This window comes from Balaenoptera acutorostrata, chromosome 5, assembly GCF_949987535.1.
Source record: "Balaenoptera acutorostrata chromosome 5, mBalAcu1.1, whole genome shotgun sequence".
Classification (NCBI taxonomy): domain Eukaryota; kingdom Metazoa; phylum Chordata; class Mammalia; order Artiodactyla; family Balaenopteridae; genus Balaenoptera; species Balaenoptera acutorostrata.
This window is the reverse complement of record NC_080068.1, coordinates 19,975,244-20,002,895: the sequence shown is the minus strand read 5'-3', so window position 1 is coordinate 20,002,895 and position 27,652 is coordinate 19,975,244. Positions and strand designations below refer to the sequence as shown.

The window sequence follows — 27,652 nt, the reverse complement described above, 5'->3', positions numbered from 1 at the left end:
CAGTTAGCTAACGTAAGACGTAACCTCCGTAGCCTCCTACGCGTAGCTACCGTGTCTGCCTCTGGGAGTTGAAGTTTCCGAAAGAGGACCTTCTGGAGTAGTAAAGACCACTACAAAAAGCTTTCTGTGCGGGCTCTCAGGTTCCCCGACAACTCCTCCGTTCGGTAAGTCTCTTGGCATGGAGACTATCGCTCGCCTACCCTTTGATATAATCCGAGCGCGTGCCAGTGCCGCCTTCCGCTGGCAATAGGGCTTCCGAGGTAGAGGGGAGTGGGACATTAGAAGCAGCAGCCGAGACCCAGCTTCCGAAGGAAGTGTCGTCATAGAGAGCGCGCCCCCTCGCCTTGCCAAGCAGATTTTTGATTCGTCGGCTACAGTTTAATCCCGCCTCTGGAATGCGTCCGCCCGCGGGCGGCCTGGAGGGAAGAGCGGGGCGCGGCTCTGCCCACCAGCGTCGGGGCTGTGGTTGTCGACGTTTGCTTGGGGGTAGCGATATGGTCTCTAGCGTGTGAAGGGTGTGCGCTTCCCAAGAATGAAGGGAGAGGGAAATCTGGACTTTGAAGGGCCGGAAAAGGAGTTGTGGTTTGCCACTTGGTGGCTAGAGAGCGTGAGCAAGTCGCTTCACCTCTTTAAACCTGCCTTACCTCAGTTTTCCAAAGAGGGCTGACGTCGCTGAGCGCTCTGCAATGTGGGGAGAGCCCAGGGCGAAGTTGCTGCAGGTGCTGTCAGCCCCACATTGGTGAGCTGAGGACGATTTTAAGAAGTCCGTGGTGTTACTGGATTTCACTGAAATATTTTGTGTTAAAATTCGGGACTTTTTCTAGAGATATAAAGAGGATAGCGACAGAAGACTTTCTAAATTTATTTTTCTTTGTTTTAAATCTTGCCCCGTCTCCCCAGCCCGGCCCAGCCCAGCCCTCTGCCTAAGGGCCTCATAGCTGAACCGAGCTATGCAAATTTGGCCCGCGCGTTTTAAAAAGGATATTCTTTCTCTATCACCGTGAGGTTGTTTAATTCCATTCTGCAGTTATTCCGACATTCATTTGGATCTTTCTGGAAGGGAGGCTGTGTCATAAATTATGAAGACTTTAGCCCAATCAGTAAAACCATGAAAAAAAAAATTTTTTTTTTTAACTTTTGGCCGGTCACTCATTATGATGTATGTCCTTCTTGCCGGCAGTTGTGCTAAGAAGTGGGAATACAAGGACGATTGAGATACTATTTTTTTAATGTATTTATCCCATACTAAATTGCCTTAGTCATCCTTATCTAGTTGTTAATTTTATAAGACCATCAGATAACCTGGATCTGCAACTAAATGAAACATTTTTTAAAAATTCAATGCCCAGGTAAACTAAATTTCACGCAGTTATTTCTATAATTGCTACAAAATTTGTTGAACGTGGTGAATGAATGAAAATGAGCTGTGAGTATCACTGCATGTGAGGGAGGAATGCAAAACTCCATGGAGTTTATATTTTGCTTAACAGGTTAATCCAAACAAGCTAATACATAGTGAAATGCTTATTGTATGTTGTAGGCAGTAGGAGTTGGTACGTATCTTTGTATGTAAAGTATGCTGCAAGCAATAATTTATGGGATCTCAAGCTAGCATCATTTTTGTTGTGCAATGTGCAATGTATCTGGCTTATTCAAAGCTTAAAAAAATTCTCTTACTACAGTGCATTTTCTTTTCTTTTTTTTTTTTTAAATCATTTATTGCCACTCATTTATTATTTATTTATTTATTTATTTATTTTTGGCTGTGTTGGGTCTTCATTTCTGTGCGAGGGCTTTCTCTAGTTGCGGCGAGTGGGGGCCACTCTTCATCGCGGTGCGCGGGCCTCTCACTATCGCGGCCTCTCTTGTTGGGGAGCACAGGCTCCAGATGCGCAGGCTCAGTAGTTGTGACACACGGGCCGAGTTGCTCCGCGGCATGTGGGATCCTCCCAGACCAGGGCTCGAACCCGTGTCCCCTGCATTGGCAGGCAGATTCTCAGCCACTGCGCCACCAGGGAAGCCCCAGTGCATTTTCTTAATTGGGAATAAGTTTAAAAATAGTAGTGATAATGATGTTGACTAGCTCATGACCTTTCTCTGTATTTGATAGGCTGTTTAAAAACATAAGTGTGCAATGATAAGCAAATTAGATTTAACTTAGACTTCTTAGATAGGAAAGGCGAAAGCTCCCCCTGGTGTGCATGAGCTGTAAAACATTGCTATACTTTTCTAAAATTTTCACATGATTAAAGCAAATCAACACTTGCAGCTTGGAACAGAGTAGAGAACTAACAAAAAATGCCACTGATAATAGAAATATTCTCTCTTAGAATATTAATCACTGTTTCATGAAGAAAGCAATTTGTTTCCTCTGAATTTTAATTGTGCCTTTAAGTTTGCACATTTAGCTTAATGGGCAGGTTTAGCTTATGTTTTCTCCACCCTATATTGTTTTGAATACATTCATTGCCCATTTTTATTAACGTACTATCTATGGAAAGGAAATAAAAGTGATCCTAGGGGTCACAATATATATTTAAATTTTTTCTTCTGATCTTTTCAGGCTTACTGTGTTTCTCCTGTCTCCTGTTTCTTAAATTGAATGCTAACCTTATTTTCCAGATTAAAAAAATATATTAGTGAATGCACTCAAGGTTATACATTTATCTTCAGTTACTTTTTTGGCCTGTAGTTCTCTCATCCTGTTATTTGTATCTAAATGCTCGGACATACTATTTTTTCATTCTATTTTTCTGTCTGAATTCTGAGTTAGATTCTGAGGATGTCTTCTAATTCATCAATTACCTCTTGGACTCCAGGTAATCTGGAGTTCGTCTCATATGTTGAAATTTTTATATCTTCATTTCCTGGTTTCCAAATTGGTTCTTTTTTACAGATTCTTGTTTTCCTATTTTTATGCCTGCTTTTGTGTCCCAATTTCCTGTTTTGTTTTTATGGTTATTACTCTTCATGAGCTCTGAAAGATTTCAACCAAACTTATTTTAAAGTCATTTTCACATTGCTCTATTCAATTTTTATAGAGTGAGTTTATCTCCTGCTTGTTGATTTAGCTGGGGTTTTTTTTCATTTCTGTCTTTTTGTAATTTTGCTTTGCAGACTCATCTTGAATGGAATTATAACTTTCCTCTCCAAACTACTTCTCTCTGTACTACTGATTTTGTGGTTTCTCTCACCCATGACCCTTTTCAGTGCTTCAGCCCACAGCAGAGCTTATATATGTGGTTCAGAATTCTAATCATGTAATAATATAAGTTCATATGTCACCTCATGCTCGACCCAGGTTGTAGCCAAGAGGCTGTGTCTGTTTCCTTCAGGTTTCCCCCGAGTAGTCAGTTTTGTGTAAGCCATAGTCTATAATTTTACCTGTTTTCAGGCTTTTTTCATGGAAGGAGGAGCCCCACCCGTAGCACTAGTTGAAGGGTTTGTCTTAAACTGTCTCCCATCTTTCTCCCATCCTCTGTCTTGTATTATTCTTCTTCTCTTTACTTTAAAGCTAGGAAAACTTCTATCTGCCTTTACACAGAAGACCCAGTTCTTAACTTGGATTTTGAGAGAGGCTGTACCTTTTTTGTTTCCCCTTTTTATATTTTATCTAGATTGGGAGGCAGGGTGCATCAAAACATGAACTTTTGGCAGTGATCTCTAGGAAGTCTGTCCCAATTTTTTTGGTGCAGAAGCATAAGAATAGAACTGGAGCTATTTTTTTTCCCGTATGTTTCAGTGACACAGGTCTTTTCAGAGCCCTCCAACAGCAGGGTTAAAGCAACACAGCTCTTTAACATTCTTTGGAAATCCTCATTTTCTAAATAAGACTTTGGATTTCTGGGACATGGTAGAGTTAGATGTGGGTTGGAATCTTAGCTCCATCACTTCATTTGTCTATTCATTCAAGTATTTTGAGGACCTACTTTGTGTGACATTTGCTCTAGGTGCCTTGTTTCTTAGGAATTATTTAATAGCTTTCTAACTTTGGGCAAGTTATTTAACCTTTGCACCTCTTCCTTTGCAAAGTAGGTATATACTATCTACTTCATAGGGTTTTTATAAAGAGTAAATTAGATAATAAGTTTTTTATTAAGCATAATAAGAATTAATAAATGTTTGCTCTTACTATTTTCATTACTTTAAAAAGTCCTTTGTAATATCATATTCACTCGTTTGTTTATTCTACCCGTGTATAATAAGCATCTACGAAGTGCCAAGCACTGTATTAGTATTGGCAATATAATGTTGGGCAAAATCAGACTTATCCCTTACCCAGTGGAGTTTCCGGTGTAGAGTCAAAGCTGAGTTGTCATTTCTAGGAGATGTTCTCCCTAAGGAGAACTGTTTGGTTGGTGGCATAAGGAAAACTTGTGAATTCTTACTTGTATTACTAAATGATTTTTTTCCTCTCTTAGTAAGTTTGTGACCTAGTAAAATGCCAGGGCTTTTGCTCCAGCCCCTAAAGCACGCATCTTAAAATTTCTTGTCTTTCAGTCAAAATTCGGTAAACTTTCTAAGTTTGCTTTGGTTATCCTCGTATGTCCTGTTATATCATTGCACGTTTAAAGAAAGCAAGAACCATATAATAAAACTACTGCTCAAATTATGTTCTGCAAAGGTTTTTTCCTTCCACTATCTGAATTGTGGGGATTGTTCTTTTTTCTTTTAGATGCTAGCTTCTCTGCACAGACTTGTTAGCTACCTCTGTAAGAGGGAAGAATCATATATTTTTCTATAAGGCCAATAGAACATTTGCAAGCTTCATGCTTAGTCTTTGGTAGGGATAAATAACATATTCTTAAGCTTTGATGTTAAGAATCAATTAAAGAGAAAAGATATCTCATATTTCTAGCCCTTTCCGTAATCTGAAAGCAAGTTCAGTTCTAGGTAATGGATATGAAGATGTGGGTGTTTAAATCCAAATAAAGATGTTTGAGTTGGGCCCTAAGTGTTCCACAGCTGATTACAGAGTCAACTTACGTATTTTGTTTTTCATCTGTGACTTAAGTAGAAAATTTACAGTTACATATTTACAATGAAATATATTGGGGTGGGGGCAACCAAATTTGTTCTCTGCACTGGCCAAAAGATAGAAATATATAGCATGTCTGTTGTCAAGAACCAATTGTTGAGGGTACGCCCAGATAGTGAAAGTAATATTTTTCTTGTATAGACAGCATTAAAGACAAGTACAAAAAGGTGTCTTCCATCTCTTTTTAAAAAACAGTATATATTTTTCTATAAAACTATATTTTCATTATATAAAATTTAGAAAATGCAGAAAGCCATGGGTGGGTCAGAATTAAAACGTGTGTATGTATTTTTTTAAAACAAAATTGGACATTATGTATTGTTTTTTGCTTTGATTTTCTTATTTAACATAACCATTTCCCTTTATCATTAAATAATTTTGGGAAACATGATTTCTCTTGGCTGCTTAGTATTCCAAGCCAGTGTTACAGATGAACTTTAATTTATATTTAGTCCCCATTTGCTGACATTCAAGTAGTTTCTAATTTTTTATTGTTAAAAATAACAACAGTACATATCCTTTTGCATTAATTTTGTGTGTATTTCTAATTAATTTACAGGAATTTATTCTAAGGAAGTAAATTACTATGTGAAAGAGTATCACCATTTTAAAGCTCTTCAAACATACAGGTCTGAGTAGTCTTCTGGAAAAATTGTGCAATGGCCACCAGTACTATATGAAAATATCCCATTTCATCAAATGATCTTTGCCAGTAAATGACAATTAATTGACCAAATTTGCATTTTTATTCATTACTAATATGGTTTAATTTTAATCACATCCTTCAGTCTTTTTTTTTTTTTTTTACTTTTTTTGTGTTTGTAAGTCATCTGTTCATGTCAAAGTTGCTTTTCAATTTTTCAGAGGCATCAAATAATGTCATCTGAAATATTGCCAGCATTTAGTGAGACTTCTAATGTTGAAAGAAAGCAAGACTTAAATGAAGACCAAGAGGAGAATCAGAAACCAGGATTAGGTGAAGGGTTTGAACCAATATCTAAACGGCAAATGAAGAAACTAATGAAACAGAAACAATGGGAAGAACAAAGAGAACTCCGCAAGTATGTATCAAAATGCATGTATTCTACCCCTATTCACAGGGGTATATTCCAATATACCCCTATTGGAATGTTGGACCTTGCAATAGCCCTTTGACACATTAAAAATAATTGTGTTAATTAAAATTCGGGCTATACATATTGTTAGCTAACATTGTCAATTGGCTACTAAAACTGTATGTGTTTTAAATTATTTTTTTAGCAATGTTGATGAATTTACACCGTACACTTTTCTCACTCAGAACCTATTGTGAGTAGCAGCACAATTTCTAAAATAACTGATTTACAAAAGGGATATAGTTAGCATCCATGTCCTAGATATGGAACAAAAATAACCACCTCAGAAAGATCAAATTTGGGCCTAACATTGATTTTGCTAGAAGAACGATTGCAGGTTTTGGTGAGAGCAGAACTAACATTGATTTTGCTAGAAGAACTATTGCAGGTTTTGGTGAGGCTGAAGCTGTCACTGTATAAAGACAAAATTTACTAGAAGAAAATAAATTATTGTTGATGCAGATGAGAGAAAAAAATATGGCTTTTTTTTCACAAACAATTTTACTTTTTTTTAAATGAGAATAGTTTTTAAAAAAACATGTTATTTTTATTGAGGTATAGTTAATTTACAATGTTGTGTTAGCTTCAAGGTATACAGCAAAGTGATTCAGTTATATGTATATGTATAAGTATATACATGTATATATATTCTTTTTCAGATTCTTTTCCATTATAGGTTATTACAAGACATAGAATATAGTTCCCTACGCTATACAGTAGGTCCTTGTTTATTTTATACATAAGTAGTATGTATATGTTAATCCCAAACTCCTAATTTATCTCCCCACTCCCCTGCTATCCACTCTTATAACCATAAGTTTGTTTTCTATGTCTCTGAGTCTACTTCTGGTTTGTGAATAAGTTCATTTATATCATTTTTTTAGATTCCACATATAAGTGGTATCATAAGATATTTGCCTTTCTCTGACTCACTTCATTTAATATGATAATCTCTAGGTCCATCCATGTTGCTGCAAATGGCAATATTTCATTCTTGTTTATAGCTGAGTAATATTCCATTGTATATATATATATATATATACCACATCTTCTTTATCCATTCATCTGTCGATGAACATTTAGGTTGCTTCTATGTCTTGGCTATTGTAAATAGTGCTGCTGTGAACACTGAGGTGCATGTATCTTTTTGAATTAGAGTTTCCTCTGGATATGTGCCCAGGAATGGGATTGCTGGACCTTATGGTAACTCTGTTTTTAGTTTTTTAAGGAACCTCCATACTGTTTTCCATAGTAGCTGCACCAATTTACATTCCCACCAACAGTGTAAGAGGGTTTCCTTTTCTCCACACCCTCTCCAGCATTTGTTTTTTGTAGACTTCTTAATGATGGCCATTCTAACTGGTGTAGGGTGATACCTCATTTTAGTTTTGATTTGCATTTCTCTAATAATTAGCGGTATTGAGCTTCTTTTCCTGTGCTTCTTGGCCATCTGTATGTCTTCTTTGGAGAAATGTCTATTTAGGTCTTCTGTCCATTTTTTGATTGGGTTGTTTGGTTTTTTTGATATTAAGCTGTATGAGCTTTTTGTTTATTTTGGAAATTAATCCCTTGTCAGTCACATCATTTGCAAATATTTTCTCCCACTCCTTAAGTTGTCTTTTTATTTTGTTGATGGTTTCCTTTGCTGTGCAAAAGTTAGGTCCCATTTGTATATTTTTGTTTTTATTTCAATTACTTTAGGAGATGGATTCAAAAAAATATTCCTTCTATTTATATCAAAGAGTGTTTTGCCTATATTTTCCTCTGGGAGTTTTATAGTATCTGGTCTTACATTTAGGTATTTAATCCATTTTGAATTTATTTTTGTATATGGTGTTAGAGAATGTTCTAATTTCATTCTTTTACATGTAGCTGTCCAGTTTTCCCAGCACCACTTATTGAAGAGACCATCTTTTCTCCATTGTATAGTCTTGCTATCTTTGTCATAGATTAGGTGACAGTAGGTGCATGGGTTTATCTCTGGACTTTCTATCCTGTTCCATTAATCTATATTTCTGTTTTTGTGCCAGTACCATACTGTTTTCATGACTGTAGTTTTGTAGTATAGTCTGAAGTCAGGGAGGATGATTCCTCCAGCTTCATTCTTTTTTCTCAAGATTATTTTGGGTATCCAGGGTCTTTTGTGTTTCCATACAAATTAAAAAAATTTTTTTCTAGTTCTGTGAAAAATGCCATTGATAATTTGATAACGATTGCACTGAATCTGTAGATTGCTTGCGTAGTATAGTCATTTTAACAGTATTGATTCTTCCAATCCAAGAATGAGGTATCTTTGCATCTATTGTGTCATCTTCAGTTTCTTTCATCAGTATCTTAGAGTTTTCAGAGTACAGGTCTTTTGCCTCCTTAGGTAGGTTTATTCCAAGGTATTTTATTCTTTTTGATGAGATGGTAAATGGGATTGTTTCCTTAATTTCTCTTTCTGATATTTCATTCTTAGTGTATAGAAATGCAACAGATTTCTATGTATTAATTTTGTATCCTGCAACTTTACTGAATTCATTGTTGAGCTCTAGTAGTTTTCTGGTAGCACTTTAGGATTTTCTATGTATACAGAATTATGTCATCTGCAAAGAGTGACAGTTTTACTTTTTCTTTTCCAATTTGGATTCCTTTTATTTCTTTTTCTTTCTGCCTGCTGTGGCTTGGACTTAACAAAACTATGTTGAATAAAAATTTTACTTTTTTTATATGGTTATAAACGTAACTCAAAAATCATGTAGGAGAAGAATGATAAAAGTAAAATTTATCATAACTCTCAAACTCAGTATTTTAAAAGTTTTGTAAGTACGTCTAACATGCTACCGATAGTAAATAAAATTATTAGTATAGTTCGAATTTGTGTAAAAAGTACTATACTGTTTTTGCAAACTCATTTATTATATAAAGCTTTTAGATAGATTATATAAAATTGCTGATATCTGACAATTTTTGATCCATGGAAGTGGCAATTTTGTTATGGTTTAGTCTGCTAATTTTAAAAAGTAATTGTTTCTTTGTCTATTTAGAAAAGTATTGTAAATGTATGAATATACAAATAATGAAAAGTTATTTTCAATTACTAATTTTAGACAAAAGAGGAAGGAAAAACGCAAGAGAAAGCAATTAGAGCGACAGTGTCAACTGGAATCAAACTCAGAAGGAAGTGACAGAAAACGTATTCGAAGAGATGTTGTTTACAGCCCACTCCGCCTTATCATTGACTGCAGTTTTGATAGCCTGATGGTATTAAAGGTATCATGAATCATTGTCAGAAAAATCCTGTAACTGAACTAGGCTGAATAATTTTTGCTTTAATATGTAATATGACTTTGATGTAACTTTATGTACTAAAATGCATCTTTTTTTTTCTTTTTAATTGTGGTAAAATACATGTAATGTAAAATTTACCATCTTAACCATTTTTAAGTGGACAGTTCAGTAGTGCTAAGTACATTCATGTTGTTGTGCAGCCAGTCTCCAGAAGTCTTTTCATCTTGAAAAACTAAAACTCTATCCCCACTGTATGAACAACCATTTCCATTCCCCCTCCCTCAGCCCTTGGCACCACCATTCTGCTTTCTGTCTCTATGAATTTGACTACTCTGTGTACCTTATGTAAGTGGAATCCTCCAGTATTTGTCCTTTTGTGACTGGTTTATTTCACTGAGCATTATGTCTTCAAGGTTCACCCGCATTGTAGCATGTGTCAGAATTCCCTAATGTTTTAAGGCAGAATAATATTCTAGTGTATGTATAGACCACGTTTTGTTTATTCATTCATCTGGTGTCGATGGACATTTGTGTTGCTTCCACCTCTTGGATATTTTGTTGTTTTTTTGTGTGTGTTTTAAATTTATTTTATTGAAGTATAGTTGATTTACAATGCTGTCTTAGTTTCTGTTGGGCAGTAAAGTGACTCGGTTATACATTTATATATATTCTTTTTCATATTCTTTTCCATTATGGTTTATTACAGGATATTGACTATTGTTCCCTGTGCTATACAGTAGGACCTTGTTGTTTATCCATTCTATGTATAATAGTTTGCATCTGCTAATCCCAGACTCCCAATCCATCTCTCCCCCACTTCTCCTCCCCTTTGGCAACCACAAGTCTGTTCTCTGTGTCTGTGAGTCTGTTTCTGTTTTGTGGATAAGTTCATTTATGTCATATTTTTAGATTCTACATGTAAGCGACATCATATGGTATTTGTCTTTCTCTGACTCACTTCACTTAGTATGATAATCTCTAAGTCCATCCATGTTGCTGCAAATGGCATTATTTCATTATTTTTTATGGCTGAGTAGTATTCCATTGTATAAATATACCACATCTTTATCTATTCACCTGTTGATGGACATTTAGGTTGCTTCCATGTCTTGGCTGTTGTAAATAGTGCTGCTATGAACATAGGGGTGCATGTTTTGTTTCGAATTATAGTTTTCTCTGGATATATGCCCAGGAATGGGACTGCTGGATCATATGGCAACTCTATTTCTAGTTTTTTGAGGAACCTCCGTACTGTTCTCCATAGTGGCTGTACCAATTTACATTCCCACCAACAGTGTAGGAGGGTTCCCTTTTCTCCACACCCTCTCCAGCATTTATTATTTGTAGATTTTTTGATGATGCCCATTCTGACTGATGTGAGGTGATATCTCATTGTAGTTTTGATTTGCATTTCTCTAATGATTAGCGATATTGAGCATCTTTTCATGTGCTTTTTAGCCATCTGTATGTCTTTGGAGAAATGTCTGTTTAGGTCTTCTGCCCATTTTCTGATTGGGTTATTTTTTTTTTTATATTAAGGTGTATGAGCTTTTTGTTTATTTTGGAAATTAAGCCCTGGTTGGTCGCATCATTTGCAAATATTTTCTCCCAGTCCATACGTTGTATTTTCATTTTCTTCATGGCATCCTTTGCTGTGCAAAAGGTTATAAGTTTGATTAGGTCCCAATTGTTTATTTTTGCTTTTATTTCTATTGCCTTGGGAGACTGACCTAAGAAAATATTGGTAGGATTTATGTCACAGAATTTTTTGCCTATATTCTCTTCTAAGAGTTTTATGATGTCATGTATTGCATTTAAGTCTCTAAGACATTTTGAGTTTATTTTTGTGTATGGTGAGAGGGTGTGTTATAACTTCATTGGTTTACATGTGGCTATCCAACTTTCCCAACACCACTTGGTGAAAAGGCTTTGTTTTCCCATTGTATATTTTTGCCTCCTTTGTGGAAGATTAATTGACCATAGGTGCGTGGGTTTATTTCTGGGCTCTCTATTCTGTTCCAGTGACCCATATGTCTGTTTTTGTGCCAGTACCACACTGTTTTGATTACTGTAGTTTTGTAGTATTGTCTGAAGTCTGGGAGAGTTATGCTTCCTGTTTTGTTCTTTTCCTCAGGATTGCTTTGCAAATTCTGGGTCTTTTATGGTTCCATATAAATTTTAGGATTATTTGTTCTAGTTCTGTGAAAAATATCATGGGTGATTTGATAGGGATCACATTAAGTCTGTAGATTGCTTTGGGTAGTATGGCCATTTTAACAATATTAATTCGTCCAATCCAAGAGCATGGGATATCTTTCCATTTCTTTGAATCATCTTCAGTTTCCTCAGTTTCCTTTATTGATGTTTTATAGTTCTCAGCATATAAGTTTTTTACTTCCTTGGTCAGGTTTATTCCTAAGTATTTTTTTTTTTTTTGGATGCAATTTTAAAAGGGATTCTTTTTTTACATTCCCTTTCTGAAATTTATGGTTAGTGTAAAGAAATGCAACTGATTTCTGTATGTTAATCTTGTATCCCGCTACCTTGCTGAATTCATTTATCAGTTCTAGTAGTTTTTGTGTGGAGTCTTTAGGGTTTTCTATATATAGTATCATGTCATCTGAATATAATGACAATTTTACCTCCTCCTTTCCAATTTGGATACCTTTTATTTTTTTTTCTTGTCTGATTGCTGTGGCTAGGATTTCCAATACTATGTTGAGTAGAAGTGATGAGAGTGGGCATCCTTGTCTTCTTCCAGTTTATAGCAGGAAGGCTTTCAGCTTTTCACCAGTGAGTATTATATTGGCTGTGGGTTTGTCATAAATAGCTTTTATTATGTTGAAATATTTTCCCTCTATACTCACTTTCATAAGAGTATTTATCATGAATGGATGTTGAATTTTATCAAATGCTTTTTCTGCATTTATTGAGATATCATGTGGTTTTTGTCTTTTCTTTTGTTGGTGTGGTGTATCACATTGATTGATTTGCATATGTTGAACCATCCTTGTGATCCTGGGATGAATCCCACTTGGTTATGGTATATGATCTTTTTTATGTGTTCTTGGATTCAGTTTGCTAATATTTTGTTGAGAATTGCTGCATCTATTTTCATCAGAGATATTGGCCTGTAATTTTCTTTTTTGTTATGGTTTGTCTGGTTTTGGTATCAGGGTGATAATGGCTTCATAGAGTGTCTTTGGGAATGTTCCCTCCTCTTCAGGCTTTTGAAAGAGTTTGAGAAGGACTGATAAAAGTTCTTCCTTGTATGTTTGGTTGTTATTTAAGTCTAACTGTTCTATTTTATCATTTACGATATCTGTTGCCTTACTGATTTTCTGTGTAGAAGATCTGTCCATTGCTGTGAGTAGGGTGTTAAAGTCTCCTGCTATTACTGTTTTCCCATCAGTTTCTCCCTTAATGTCCATTAGTATTTGTTTTATGTATTTGGGTGCTCCTATATTGGGTGCATATATGTTGAGGAGTGTAATATCATCTTCTTGTATTGATCTCATCATTGTATAGTGTCCTCCTTTATCTTTCTTTATGGCCTTTGTTTTAAAGTCTATTTTGTCTGATATGAGTATTGCGACCCCCGCTTTCTTGTCATTTCCGTTTGCATGAAATATCTTTTTTCATCCCCTCACATTCAGTCTTTGTGTGTCCTTTGCCCTAAAGTGGGTCTCTTGTATGCAGCATATTGTAGGCGCTTGCTTTTTTATCTAGTCTGCCACTCTAGGTCTTTTGATTGGAGTACATTGACATTTAAGGTAATTATTGATAGGTATGTATTTATTGCCATTTTAAACCTTGTTTTCCACTTGATTTTGTATTTCTTCTTTGTTTATTTTTCCTTTTTGTATTTCCTTTTGTGATGTGATGATTTTTTTTGTATTATGCTTGTGTTCTTTTTGTTTTCTTGTGAATCTGTTGTATGTTTTTGATTTGTGGTTACCCTGTTTTTCAAGTGTGTTAACCTCTTCCTATATCTACTGCCTTTAAACTGGTAGTCATATAGGCTAAAACACATTCCAAAAAAAACCCGCTACATTTTGTTACTCTCCTTCCCCACATTTTATGATTTCGATGTCCTCTTACATATTCATGTTCATCCTTTTGCTGTTCATTGTGGTTCTCTTGCTTTCACAGAAAGTTTTTCTTTCTTTCTTTCTTTTTTTTTTTTTTTAATCTGTATACTGGCTTATTTAAGTGATTTACTTTCCAATTGTGATTTTCTCTTTCGTATAGATTCTTACTTCTCTATTTAGACAAGACCTTTTAATATTTCTTTTAGGATATGTTTAGTATTGCTTTTTTCTTTTAGTTTTTGCTTGTCTGAGAAATTCTTTATCTTTCCTTCTATTCTAAATGATAATCTTGCTGGGTAGAGTATCCTAGGTTGCAGACTTTTCCCTTTCAGGACTTTGAATGTATCTTGCCATTCCCTTCTGGCCTGGAACATATCTGTAGAGAAATCAGCTGATAGCCTAATGGGGGGTTCCCTTGTAATTAACTCTTTGTTTTTCTCTTGCTGCCTTTAGAATACTCTATCTTTTACTTTTGCCACTTTTTAATTATAATACATCTTGGTGTAAGTCTGTTTGGGTTCATCTTGTTTGGGACACTCTTTGCTTCCTGTACCTGTATAACTGTTTACTTCTTTAGGTTTGGGGAGTTTTCAGTCGTAATTCCTTCAAATATATTTTCGATTCCCTTTTCTCTTTCTTCTCCTTCTGGGATCTCTATTATGTGTAGATTGGCGTGCTTTATATTACCCCATACGTCTTATATTGCTTTAATTTTTTTCACTTGGCTTTCTGTTTGCTGTTCTGATTGTGTGATTTCCATTAGTCTGTCTTCCATATCGCTTATTTGTTCTTCTGCATTATTCAATTTGCTGTTTGTTGACTTTAGCTCAGCTTTTGTCTCAGCAAATGAGTTTTCTAATTTTTCTTGTCTCCTGTTTATATTTTCTAGTTCCTTTTCCTGGTAATCTGCATTTCTGTCAATAGCCTTCCTTACTTCCTTCAGTATTTTCATTATCTCCTTTTTGAACTTGATGTCTATTAGACTGAAGGAGTCTGTTTCATTGTCTTTGACTGGCAATCTCTTGATCTTTTCATTGGGAGTGGTTCCTCTGTTTTCTTCATTTTACTTATAGTTCTCTTACTCTATGAGTTTAGGAGAAACAATTATTTCCTAAATAGTTGGAGATATTTTTATGTGGGAATGTCCTTGTGTAGCCTGCATGGGTTTAATATTTTTGGTGAGAGAGCTGTTTTTTGTATGGATGCCTGCCGTTATCTCCTCGATAGGGGGTGTGACTGGGGTTGTGGTGGCCAGAGCCTGCACTGAATATTGAGCAGGGCCTCCTCTTTGCTCTGTGGTTGTCACAACCCTTTTGGAGGCAAGGTCTGTTCCCCAGTTGTTGGAGTAGAAGCCCCCAGATCCATTTCTGAGCTGTAGTGTGAGGTAAGCAGTATTGGAGCACTCCCACTGGGAGAGGAGCCACTGAGTATTCCTCTGCCAGAGCTGTCCGCTGAGAAGTGTGCTCCGTCGTGTCATCTGTCACCCGTTGTGCAGGCTCACAAAGTACACTGTTGTTGGCACTGCCCTCAGCCTCACCTCAATCATGGGAATTCAGGCAATTGGCCCTGTTGTTCCTCAGGTGCTGGGTTCACAAAGCCACCAGTGCAGATCTGCTGGTGCAGATCCACTGAAGTCAGGTACCAGGACTGCAGTAGTTGCACACCTGGACCTGCCATGGGAGCTATGGATGGAGCCCAGACCCTGGCCCAACTCCATATGCACGCACCCACAAAGCCCACAGCTGCTAAGGCCAGACCCGCCCCAGCCATGGGAGCACCTGTAGCCCACTTGGATGTTCTGCAGGCACTGAGTTTACAAAGCTGGCAGCAGTGGCCTAAACCCACAGATCGCACAGCCACAGGGAGAGGGCTCAGATATCAGCCCTGCTTCCTAAGTCACACGGTCCCTGGGGATCAGCTCTGATTTCAGCCCCGCCTCTGTGTGTGGGCAATTCGCTGGCACTTGCGTGCTCCCAGAGCTCGTAGAGGCAGCGCTGAGCCTGCTGAGCTCACTGAGAAAGACGCAGCTTTGGCAGGCACTGCCCCTTAACAGTGGGGTTTCAGTGGCAGCAGCACACCTGCTGTGAGTGCACCAAGAGTGAGGCTGCTATGGCGGGCCCTGCCCTTCCCTTTGTGCACCCCTTAACGATGGTGCTTCACTTCTCTGGCAGGCCTGAGCCACAGTCCAGCCCCTTCAGGCTGTCTCCATGCAGCCAACCCCCGTCCTCTCCCTGGGTCTGTCCTCTGAAGCCCGAGCTTTAGCACCCAGCCACCGTACACAAAAGCAAAAGCACATCTCAGACTGGGGAGTGCAGGGCGGTGGCAGGGACCATTTGTGCAGGCCTCCATCTGTTCTGCCTGCTGCAAACCAGCTGCTGCGCTCTCCTGCAAGCCTCTGAAGCTCCCTTTCTGTCCCAGCTGATCTCCCTGCCAGTGAAGGGGCTTCCCAGGGTGCAGGAACCTTTCCTCTTTCACTGTTCCCACCCAGGGGCTCAAGTCTTGTCCCCATTCCTTTTTTTTCTTTCATCCTACCCAGTTACATGGAGATCTTTCCTGCAGTTTTGGGTGTCTGAGATCTGCCGGTGTTCAGCAGGTATTCTGTGAGAATTGTTCCACATGTAGATGTATTTTTGATGTATTTGTGGGAGGAGGTGAGCTCTGTGTCCTTCTACTCCGCGATCTTGATTGGAGCCCTCTAAAATGAATCTTTTTTTTTTTTAATTTTTGTTGGAGTATAGTTGATTTATAATGTTGTGTTAGTTTCGGGTGTACAGCAAAGTAAATCAGTTATACATATACATATATCCACTCTTTTTCAGATTCTTTTCCCATATAAGCCATTACACAGTATTGACTAGAGTTCTCTGTGCTATACAGTAGATCCTTATTAGTTATCTATTTTATGTATAGTAGTGTGTATATGTCAGTCTCAGTCTTCCAATTTATCCCTCCCCGACCTTACCCTCTGGTAACCATAAGTTTGTTTTCTACATCTGTAACTCTATTTGTGTTTTGTCGATAAGTTCATTTGTACCCTTTTTTCAGATTCCACATATAAGCGATATCATATGATATTTATCTTTCTCTGTCTGACTTACTTCACTCAGTATGACAAACTCTAGGTGCATCCATGTTGCTGCAAATGGCATTATTTTATTCTTTTTTATGGCTCAGTATTATTTTATTGTATATATGTACCACATCTTCTTTATTCATTCCTCTGTCAGTGGACATTTAGGTTGCTTCCACGTCCTGGCTATTGTAAATAGTGCTGCAATGAACATTGGGGTGCATGTATCTTTTTGAATTATGGTTTTCTCCAGATATATGCCCAGGAATGGGATTGCTGGATCATATGGTAGCTCTATTTTTAGTTTTTTAAGGAACCTCCCTACTGTTCTCCATAGTGGCTATACCAGTTAACATCCCCACCAACAGTGCAGGAGGATTCCCTTTTCTCCACATCCTCTCCAGGATGCATTGTTTGTAGATTTTTTAATGATGGCCATTCCGACTGGTGTAAGATGATACCTCAGTATAGTTTTGATTTGAATTCCTCTAATAATTAGTGATGTTGAGCATCTTTTCACGTGCTTTTTAGTCATCTGTATGTCTTTGGAGAAATGTCTATTTAGGTCTTCTTACCAATTTTTTGATTGGGTTGTTTGTTTTTCTGATATTGAGCTGCATGAGCTGTTTGTATATATTAGAGATTAATTCCTTGTCAGTTGCTTCATTTGCAAATATTTTCTCCCATTCTGAGGGTTGTCTTTTCATTTTGTTTATGGTTTCCTTTGCTGTGCAAAAGCTTTGAAGTTTAATTAAACTTAAAAGGTTAAGTTTTAATTAAACTTTAAGCTTAATTAAACTTAAAAAGTCCCATTCGGACTTCCCTGGTGGTCCAGTGGTTAAGACTCCACACTTCCAATGCAGGGGGCATGGGTTTGATCCCTGATTGGGGAACTAAGATCCCATGTGCATGGCCAAAAAAAACCCAAAAAACTGAAAACAAAAACAATCATTTGTTTGATTTTTGGTTTAATTTTCATTACTCTAGTTGGTGGTTTGAAAAAGATCTTGCTGTGATTTATGTCAAAGAGTGTTCTGCCTATGTTTTCCGCTAAGAGTTTTATAGTATCCAGCCTTACATTTAGGTCTTTAATCCATTTTGAGTTTATTTTTGTGTGTGGTGTTAGGGCGTGTTCTAATTTCATTCTTTTACATATAGCTGTCCAGTTTTCCCAGCACCACTTATTAAAGAGACTGTCTTTTCTCCGTTGTATATTCTTGCCTCCTTTAGGTAACCATAGATGCATGGGTTTATCTTTGGACTTTCTATCCTGTTCCATTGATCTATATTTCTGTTTTTGTGCTAGTACCATACTGTTTTCATGACTGTAGCTTTGCAGTATAGTCTGAAGTCAGGGAGCCTGATTCCTCCAGCTGCGTTTTTCTTTCTCAGGATTGCTTTGGCTATTCAGTCTTTTGTGTTTCCATACAAATTTTAAAATTTTTTGTTCCTATTCTGTGAAAAATGCCATTGGTAATTTGATAGGGATTGCATTGAATCTGTAGATTGCTTTAGGTACTATAGTAATTTTGACAATATTGATTCTTCCAATCCAAGAATATGGAATGTCTTAGATCTCTCTCCATATGTTTGATTTCTTTTATCAGTATCTTACAGTTTTCTGAGTACAGGTCTTTTGCCTCCTTAGATAGGTTTATTCCTAAGTATTTTTATTCTTTTTGATGTGATGGTAAATGGGATTGTTTCCTTGATTTCTCTTTCTGATCTTCTGTTGTTAGTGTGCAGGAATGTGTACTCCACCCAGCAAAGCTCTCATTCGTATTAGATGGAGAAATCAAAAGCTTTATAGACAAGCAAAAGCTAAGGGAATTCAGCACCACCAAATCAGCTTTAAAATGCATCTTAAAGTTTTTCAAAATCTGTGACCCTAAATTAAAGTAGCTAATAAGTTGCTTTTATTTATATGTATATGTATAGACAGAGGGAAAGACAGATACCATAATAGATTATGAAACTCAGTAACTGCATATTAATCATAAAGAGCTGTGGGGAGGTTGTTATTTATCCTAATCAAAAGGAAGAAAATAAGAAATATGATTGGCTTAATAGAATTATTTCTTATTTAATAGTTTGAGAAATCTGGTTGTTTAAACAATGCTATGAAAAGGAATATGTTTATAACCTTTGGTAGTTATAAAAATTGTAATAGCATGACTATAAGAGAGTTCTTTTTTTCTTTTGTTGTCTCTTAAGAAGAGTGAAAGTTTTCCTGAACTTGCATTTTAAGTGGCTACAAAATGTGAAATAATGGGTCACTTATAGAGTATTGACTTATGGTAATTATTTCATTAGTATGTAAGAAAACTGAATGGAAATTATCAGAAAGGACTTGTATTTCAAAAGAAAGAATGTCCCTATCTAGTCATACCTTCTGCTTATTCTATTCCACTTGGATTGTGGAATGGCCATAGATAATTTTGAAAATACTGCTTTAAAAATTGCACTCTTTTATAGGACATTAAGAAACTTCATAAGCAGATTCAACGATGTTATGCAGAAAATCGACGAGCACTGCATCCTGTGCAGGTATGTTTGGGGAATTTAAAACAAACTTCCAGTTTCCTTTTATATCTTATTTCAGAAAAGGCATAGATAATCCTCATTGCTTTTACAAGAAAGAGTCTTACAGGTAATCTTTCTTAGAGAACGAAATGCCTATTTGTAAAAATGTTTTATTTTTCTACAAAAATAAAATATTTTAAACAGTTTTTCACCTCATTCTCAAACACATTGTGCCCATTCATTATTAGTCTTGTACACACTGACCTGTTCATTGCTGTGTAGTTGAACATCTTCATTAAAGGACATATGCATATTTTCATACCAGTTTCTCAGCTCTCAATTCCTTCCTTTCTGGGGAATAGGGTAACTGCCCCTGGCTGATATGTGCCGTTGTGTCTGTTGGCTAGATTTTTTCTACTTAAAGGATTTTGAGTCACTAATAATTTTGAAAGGTACTTTATTAGCTAGAATGAGGAAGTGATTTGTGAGACTAGTTGGCTGCCCTTAAGAGTAGGGTCATTTTTCTTACTGAATTTGTTTGAATTCTAGGTGACCTAAAAATTAACTCTGGCTCACTGATGTTAAAAACCAGAAAATCTTAATATACTTTTGGTTAGATATTTTCTTCTTATCAAGTGATAGTAATATTATATTTTTACATTCTATATTCGTCTCACCCTTGATTAGATTTGAAATACGTTTCAGGGTTTAGAGTCAAAGCAAAATTATGAAGATTTTGGACTGGTAAAAAATAACTGTAGTGGCAAAAGAAGGGGAAGGGAAACTTCACATGGAAGCAGGAAGTTTATAGAAAAGTGATCATTAAACAAGAGGCAGATTATAACTGCTTAGAAAACAGGATGAAAATGTAGATGGAATACAGAAGTTAGTGGGTTAGGAGATACACAAAAATACACGTCACTTGTACCACAAATTTATTCTTGCATGTTTAAAGCATGCCATAAATTTATTTTTTTCCAGAATGAAAATATTTTGTGTTTCATTGATAATCAGATGAGTGTATGAGGGAATAAAATATTGACTTTAATAGTCATTTGCTCTCTCTTTCTATACCTGCCAATCTCTTTATCAGTTTTACTTGACAAGCCATGGAGGCCAGTTGAAAAAGAACATGGATGAAAATGACAAAGGATGGGTCAACTGGAAGGTAACTAAACTAGATTAACTCTCACATAATTCAAGGTATTTTTATGCTTAAAGGTCTACATTTTTTACCTAAGTTCTACACAATACTAATAAATATAAGAGTCAGCAGCTACAAACCCTGCGTATCACTGTACCTAAGTTTACCAGTGGGAGAAGCAAGAGCCTTGAGATATAATCTGTACTTGCTTTCATGAAATCTCACTTCCTATTTTACTGCCAACTTTAAAACATATTTTTTAAAAAAGGAAAAAATTTAAAGGTCTGTATGCAGTCTCTACCTAGCAAACTGGCTATACATTATTTATAAGAGTGAAGTCACTCTAAAATTTGGAAATGTACTTGCATTCTCTTTCTTCTAAATCTGTACTATACCATATGGTGTCCACTTCCACATGTGGCTATTGAACTCTTGAAATGTGACTGGTCTGAGTTGAGATGTACTATAAATGTCAAATAGACATTGCATTTCAAAGACTTAGTACCAAAAAAAAAAAGAGAGAATGTAAAGTATCTCCTTAAAATTAAAAAAAAAACCCACAGTTATTATAAGTTGAAATGATAACATTTCAGGTATATTGTGTTGAATACAATGTATTATTAAAATTAATTTCAACTATTTCTTTTCACTTTTTTTTAATGTGGCTATTAGAAGATTTTAAATTACATATGTGGTTTACATTTTTTTTCTTTTGGACTAAACTTCTCTAAGTCATTTGCAAAGATGACTAATAGATTGGCTTTAGTACCAGTCCCTAAGGAACCTTAACCCTATTCTACTCAGAGAAGTAGTGGGTTATTCCTACACTTTTTTCCTTTCTCCAAGCCAGTTCTCAGTGTGACAGACTTTCCCTCTCTCACTCACTAATCCCATGACTGCATTTATTTTATTAATAGTCCATAGTATAAAACATTTTCAAAGGTTTTTTAAGTTTTAAAGTACAGTACATTTACCAAGTTTTATGTTCATGCCTATTTTCCTAAGAAATAATGTAATAAGTTAGAATAGGCATACTTTCAGTTATTTTGTGGCTTGTTAAATTTATTATTTCATACCACCAGTTTTCCAGGGAGATGTGAGTTCGCTGGTCTCTAATTATGCACATTCCTCTTGGGGCCCTTATTAAGCATAGGGACCAAGTTTATAATATACCATTTTCCAGAAAAATGGCTGTTTATTAATCAGTAAGGTATACATCTTAGGTGAGAGGTCTCCCGCTTCATTTTTGATTTCCACAAAAATTATTGAGAAATGCCATCTGAGCCTGGTGATACATCTTCCTTTATTCTTTTGGTGCAATTTGCAAAATTCTGACTGCCAACTGTTGTTCAGTCTTGTACCTCTGAACTGACAGTTTTGGTGAAGAAGATTTCAAATGTGTATCTTTGTGGAAGCAGATGCACGGAATTTATTAAATCTGTAAGCCCTTTCCTTTAGATGATTCATGTAGATGGAGAAGGAAGTAATTGGAGAAGGCATTCTTTGGCTGGAGAACAATGTGAGCAAATACATGACAAAAATGCATTCGTTTTGTTGGAACAGAGAAAGTTAGATAGGTTAGTGCTATATTCAGGAAAGAATTACTAAGTTAAGGAGTTTGAATTTTATTCTACAGATAAAGATAAAACATGAGAGTAGTGTTTTCAGAAAATGAGTGCACCATCCGTGTGTGGAAGTAAATTGGAGAGATCTGAGGCTAGAGACAGGGAAATAACATCAGGAGGCTACTTAAATAATTGAGATGTGAAGTGAAAAGATGCTGGGGTAGTAGATTCTAAATAAATAATACATTGTTATAATATTCTTTCAAACTTCCTTTCATATATTTTTTGGATGGGTTTGTCTAGGGAAAAGAAAATAATCATTTTTAGCCAATTTTCACAAAATCCTATTAATAACATCTTTCCCCTTGTGTTTTAAAGGATATCCACATCAAACCAGAGCACTATAGTGAATTCATACAGAAAGAAGAACTGATTTATCTTACATCAGATTCACCTAATGTACTAAAGGAATTAGATGAATCAAAGGCCTATGTGATTGGAGGATTAGTAGATCACAACCATCACAAGGTACTATTAAGTTTTTATTTTTGCTTTTGCTCATACTTAAAATTGACATATCAGTTTTCTTGATAGTAATATCAATTTTCTTGATAGTAAATACTTTGATTGTTGATGTTTGACTGCCTACACTATTTCAGTCACCTTTCTAGCTAAGCAAAGCATTTTGCATATAGTAGTTTGCTTTATCCTCACTGCAACCCAGTGAGGTCAGTGCTATAAAAATTTAAAAAATCATGCAACCTATTGGTTGAGAAGTTTAGCTCTTCTTCCTCCTTCACTCTGTCTTTTGGCTCTTTCAGTCCTTATTAGACCCAGGCTTTAAGGATTTTAATTTTGAGAAGAGAGAAAATTTATATTCAGCATTCTTTTAATTGACAGAATGGGAAAAATAAAATTTATAGTCAGTTGAACATTTTTTTCAATTCAGGTTTTTATTTAATTTGTGTTTGCCATTTGTGCCTCTTAGTGTTATGTAATTGAAACATAGTTTTATCCTTTAAATTCATGGGAAGAATGATGATGCTTCTCTAGGAATTCAGTTTGTGTACTTTAAGAGAGAAAGGCAGTGTGGAGTGATAAGAAGCTATTTGAGTCAGGAGGCATGAGCCAGGTTTTTCCTTTGGTCTGCCACTGAGGAACTTTGTGATGGGACAGAGAGCATAATGTCTTTGGTTTCTTCATTTGTAAATTGGGTAAGACAAATGCCAGCAACATTCTAACTATACTTATTGTCAAGAGAATGTTTCCAAATTAGTGGTTAAACATACGCACACACTTTTTCAGATTATATTCTCTGAACTAAAGTCTTTCCTAAAAATTATTTATTCTTTCATAGACTTTAAGTTTAATGCAACATTCTAGCCCAAGTTACAGTATCTTTGTTTTAGGGACTCACGTATAAACAAGCATCAGAACATGGAATTGATCATGCACAGCTCCCCCTTGGAAATTTCGTGAAGATGAATAGTAGAAAAGTTTTGGCAATTAATCATGGTAAGCTATAAGGGGATAAACTGAAAATGTACCTGAGTGAACACTGTGAAAAAATAACATTACATTTACATTTTGGACAAGTAGAAAATATACACCTTTGGAAAACACACAATTTGGGGTACAAAATTATAACATGTAATCATTTATGATTTGTTTGAATAATACATGCATACTTTAGAAAATTTTGAAAATGTACACGAGTATAAAGAAAAATAAATAGGTGTAATTTCACTATGCAAAAATACTTTGTAGAAACTTTTTGGTCTGTTTTCTTCCAGTTCTTTTCCTATGCATATATAATATTATTTATTACATAATTGTATTCTTACTCTATTGCATAAAATGTTATAAACCCGGGGTGTTTCCCCCTCATTTATTATTATATTTATTGAATCGTTGTTAGTGGCTATGTAATTTTCCATCATCTAAGTACACAATAATGTAACCATTCTCCTGTTGTTATTTTTTTTCTTTTTACTATTGTAAATATCATTGTAATAGACATCCTCAGACTTAAGTCTTTGCCTGGAGTTTTGCTTTTTAAAATTTTTTTAGTAGAGATTTTTGTTAGTACACAACTACTAATTGGGCTTTTAAAATTTCTCTATAGCAGGCTCTAGGGAGTTATAGAAACAAACTTATCGATTCAAGGAATGAACTTCTTCTAAGACTTTTGCTAAATTAGTGGAAATTACTTTTCTCTCATAAAGTAATCCAAATTTCCCCCCAGCAGTGTATTAAAGTGAAAGGACTTTGGAGACAGTATTTTTTTTTAATTAATTAATTTATTTATTTATTTATTTTTGGCTGTGTTGGGTCTTCGTTTCTGTGTGAGGGCTTTCTCTAGTTGTGGCGAGCGGGGGCCACTCTTCATCGCGGTGTGCGGGCCTCTCACTGTCGCGGCCTCTCCCGTTGCGGAGCACAGGATACAAACGCGCAGGCTCAGTAGTCGTGGCTCACGGGCCCAGTTACTCCACGGCATGTGGGATCCTCCCAGACCAGGGCTCGAACCCGTGTCCCCTGCATTGGCAGGCAGATTCTCAACCACTGCACCACCAGGGAAGCCCTGGAGACAGTATTTTTAAAAAAAAGCAGGCAAGACACTCCCCAGAGTGAGTGGCACTATATAGGAAAGATAGAAGAAATTTAGGTTAACGCTAACCCTTTTTTTCCCCTAGTTTTATGTTAGCACAATAAAGGATAAAGAAGTGGAAGGGAACAAAGAATAGGAAGGAAACAAAAAAGGTCCTCTGTCTATTGTAATTGACAACAGATAATGGTAAACCTCTGAGTGCTTAAGAACTGAAATGAGAAAAAGCTACAAAAGAGGTAGCAGCCTTGAGAGCCTTAGGCGTATTGGCTCTGACAGCTAATACAGGAGAAAGAAGTAATAAGAACAAAGTAGTTATTAGGACATACTAGCACTCTTAACACAAAAGCAATGTGTTTTAAAGTATGCACCATTGTGATGGACTAGGTTAAGAAACACATGGAGTTTGTCTCTGTTGCAGTGTTTGAGATTATTCTGGAATACCTAGAAACAAGAGACTGGCAAGAAGCATTTTTCACTATCTTACCCCAAAGAAAAGGAGCTGTTCCCACAGACAAAGCCTGTGAAAGTTCTTCACATGAGAAGAAGTTTGCCAGAGTTGAAGGTGGATTGAACAGTGATTCCAGTGAGGAGGAAAATAGAAATGAACTAGATTCACCACATAAGGAAGAAAAGCAGGATAAAGAAACTAGCACTGAATCTACAGTGAACTCTATACTACACTAATGTCATCTTTTTTTTTTCTTAAGTTTAAGGAAAATTAGGAGAAAATGAATATAGAATTTCATAGAATATTTTATAGAATATTTGAAATGGAAGAAACTTTCATTTTCTCTTATTTCTGTTGTGAATTTTTAAAACTTTTTTTAGAACTAAGTGATAAAAAAGCACTAAAAAAGCATTCTTTTGTTTTTGCATAAGATTTAAATGTGTAATTTAAAAAATAATTTTCTAAACCTCAAATAAGCATTCCTTGAGAATTTTACCTTATTAGTAAACCTTCATTCTCTTTTATTTACAAGATTGTATTCTTCAGAATGTGCCTTCTGACCTTTCAGTTTTATAATTATATGTTTATATCAATGTCTTTCTGATTTATTGCCTACTTATTTATGGAGGCAGATATCCTAAAACTCCTTTAAGTCTACCAAAATGTTCTGTATGGGTGGTTACCTTCTATTTGCAGCTTTTATATTCAATTTAGTTACTTCAAAGGAATATAGTGATTTTAGGAATAAGTATTGGATTGAGAAACTCAAGAATTGATTTCTTTTGGACTACGGAGCCCATCTCTGTTCTTCCTTTGTAATGCCTTTGTGGTTCTAAAGCAATCACTGAAGAGTTAAGACTCTCTTTAATATATTTTCTTAATTTCAATAATGATGGTAAATTATTTCAATTACAAAATTTAATTTTTCAGGCTATATTATTTTAAAAGGCTGTTGAAGGATCAATTTTGTCATTACCCAAATTTAAAAAGAAACAGTTCTTAAAAAAAAAAAAAGTAGCTCTTAGCAGCTATTCTTTTCCTTCCATATGTACTTCTTTACAATAAAGTATGTTGGTTCTTAAGCAAATAAGGTTAACTTTATATGTGCATCTGTCTACTATCATATAATAATATTCAAGCTAATGTAAATGTATGTTTCTATAAATAATGTAAGCATATATGAAAATATGCATGTAATTGTATATACATCTATTTGTCCATATCATGTATGATTCTCAGTTGTTAATCAATAATAGGATTGAGTTGCCATACGTCTGTTTTATTTGTGTGAATGATTGTGCTGAAAATCACTAAGGAATTTCAATTTCATAAAGTGCAAAAATCCATAACTCAACATTTGTATGAGGGCATTGGCAAGGGAAGATGGGGCTCGAAAGAGATATTTTAGTTCCTATCAATCAGTAAATGTAGAGCAATTACGTTTAAAGTGATTATTCTCTGTCACAGCTAAAGTAACATTTCAGAAGCCTTTTCTGAGTTTGCATAAATTAAGTTTCTATTCTTTTTACTCATTGGCATCTCAGATTATATATATATTTGGTAGAAAGTTCATTGAATTTAACATTGATGTTCACTGTCTCTTACATTGCTTTATTCTTAGTGATCTATTATAGTTATCCATCTAAGGTCTGTGAGCAACGTATGTAAACAAAGAAAAGCCCCCGCAATGGTAGGAGAACAAAGCTTAATGTTTTAAGTTGTATTTTTCAAAGTTCCAGGTTTTTCTGAGTAAATCTAGTTGGTGGCATGGAACATTATGCCTTTTCCTTAAATTACTCCATATGGAATAAGGCACAGTTTAATATTGAAAGGTGGAGAAAGATCATTACAAGCACTACACAGTTTAATTTTCACCGATTATAAAAGCCCTGTAATTGTTTCCTAGGGCTGCCATAACAAACTGTTGCAAACCAGTGGTTTAAAACAACAGAATTTGTTACTCTTTAAAAAAACAAAAACAAATAAAAAGGACATGGAAAAATGCTCAAAATCACGAATAATTAGAGACATGCAAATACAAACAACAAAGAGGCATCACCTCTCACCAGTCAGGATGGCCATCAGCAAAAAGTCTACAAACAAGAAATGCTGAAGGGGTGGTGGAGAAATGCATACCCTCCTATGCTGTCAGAGAGATGGAAACTGGTAACAGCCACTAAGGAGAACAGAACGGAGGTGCCTTTAAAAAGTAAAAATTCCATATGATCCTGCAGACCCACTACTGGGCCTATAACCTGAGAAGACCAGAATGGAAGAGACAGAGGCACCCAAACGTCCACTACAGCAAGATTTACAATAGCCAAGATATGGAAGCAACCAAAATGGCTATCAACAGATGAATGGACAAACAAGAAGTGGTACATGTAGCCAATGGAATATTAGCCATGGAAAAGAAAGAAACAATGCTGTTTTCAGCACCGTAGATGAGCCTAGAGATAATCATATGTGAAGTAAGAACGAGAAAGACAAATATCCTATGATATCATGTATAGACGTTATCTAAAAATTGATACCAATGAATATATTTCCACAGAGAAAGATACTCACAGACTTAGAAAACAAACTTATGGTTAACCAAAAGGAAAGGTGGGAGGAACGGATAAATTAGGATACGGGGGTTAACATACATATACTAAAACAAATAAAATATATAATCACCAAAGACCACCATATACAAGTGAGGTCTACTCAACACTCTGTAATAACCTATATGGGAGCAGGATCGAAGATGAATAGATATATGTATATGCATAAAT

At 35.7% G+C, this 27,652-nt stretch overlaps 2 protein-coding genes across 7 annotated transcripts in view; one reads left to right on the top strand and one right to left on the bottom strand.

The window, feature by feature from the left end:
- MTTP (microsomal triglyceride transfer protein) overlaps positions 1–307 on the bottom strand; it is a 57,423-nt gene extending 57,116 nt beyond the window's left edge. Inside the window, exon 1 of one of the 4 annotated variants that reach the window (XM_007172891.2) lies at positions 201–307. Coding sequence is in view for 1 of the 4 variants with exons in the window: in XM_007172890.2 (XP_007172952.2) it covers positions 201–279 (79 nt within the window). In the remaining 3 variants the exon portion in view is untranslated. Of the gene's footprint in view, positions 1–50; positions 167–200 lie in introns of those variants that run through there. The other 3 variants (XM_007172890.2, XM_057546797.1, XM_057546796.1) reach the window with 3 other exon arrangements.
- On the top strand, positions 29–26,144 carry TRMT10A (tRNA methyltransferase 10A). Of its 3 annotated transcripts, none has more exons than XM_007172896.2 (8): positions 29–164; positions 5,903–6,099; positions 9,246–9,408; positions 19,063–19,134; positions 20,204–20,278; positions 22,198–22,347; positions 23,229–23,334; positions 24,846–26,144. In XM_007172896.2, exons 2-8 carry the CDS (start codon positions 5,915–5,917, stop codon positions 25,109–25,111), a joined length of 1,017 nt encoding a protein of 338 aa, XP_007172958.1. In that variant the 5' UTR covers positions 29–164; positions 5,903–5,914; the 3' UTR covers positions 25,112–26,144. The 3 variants fall into 3 exon arrangements, with proteins under 3 accessions (XP_007172958.1, XP_007172957.1, XP_007172955.1); XM_007172895.2 differs by lacking the exon at positions 29–164 and adding an exon at positions 395–739; XM_007172893.2 differs by lacking the exon at positions 29–164 and adding an exon at positions 395–1,349.
- The last annotated feature ends 1,508 nt before the right edge of the window (positions 26,145–27,652 follow it).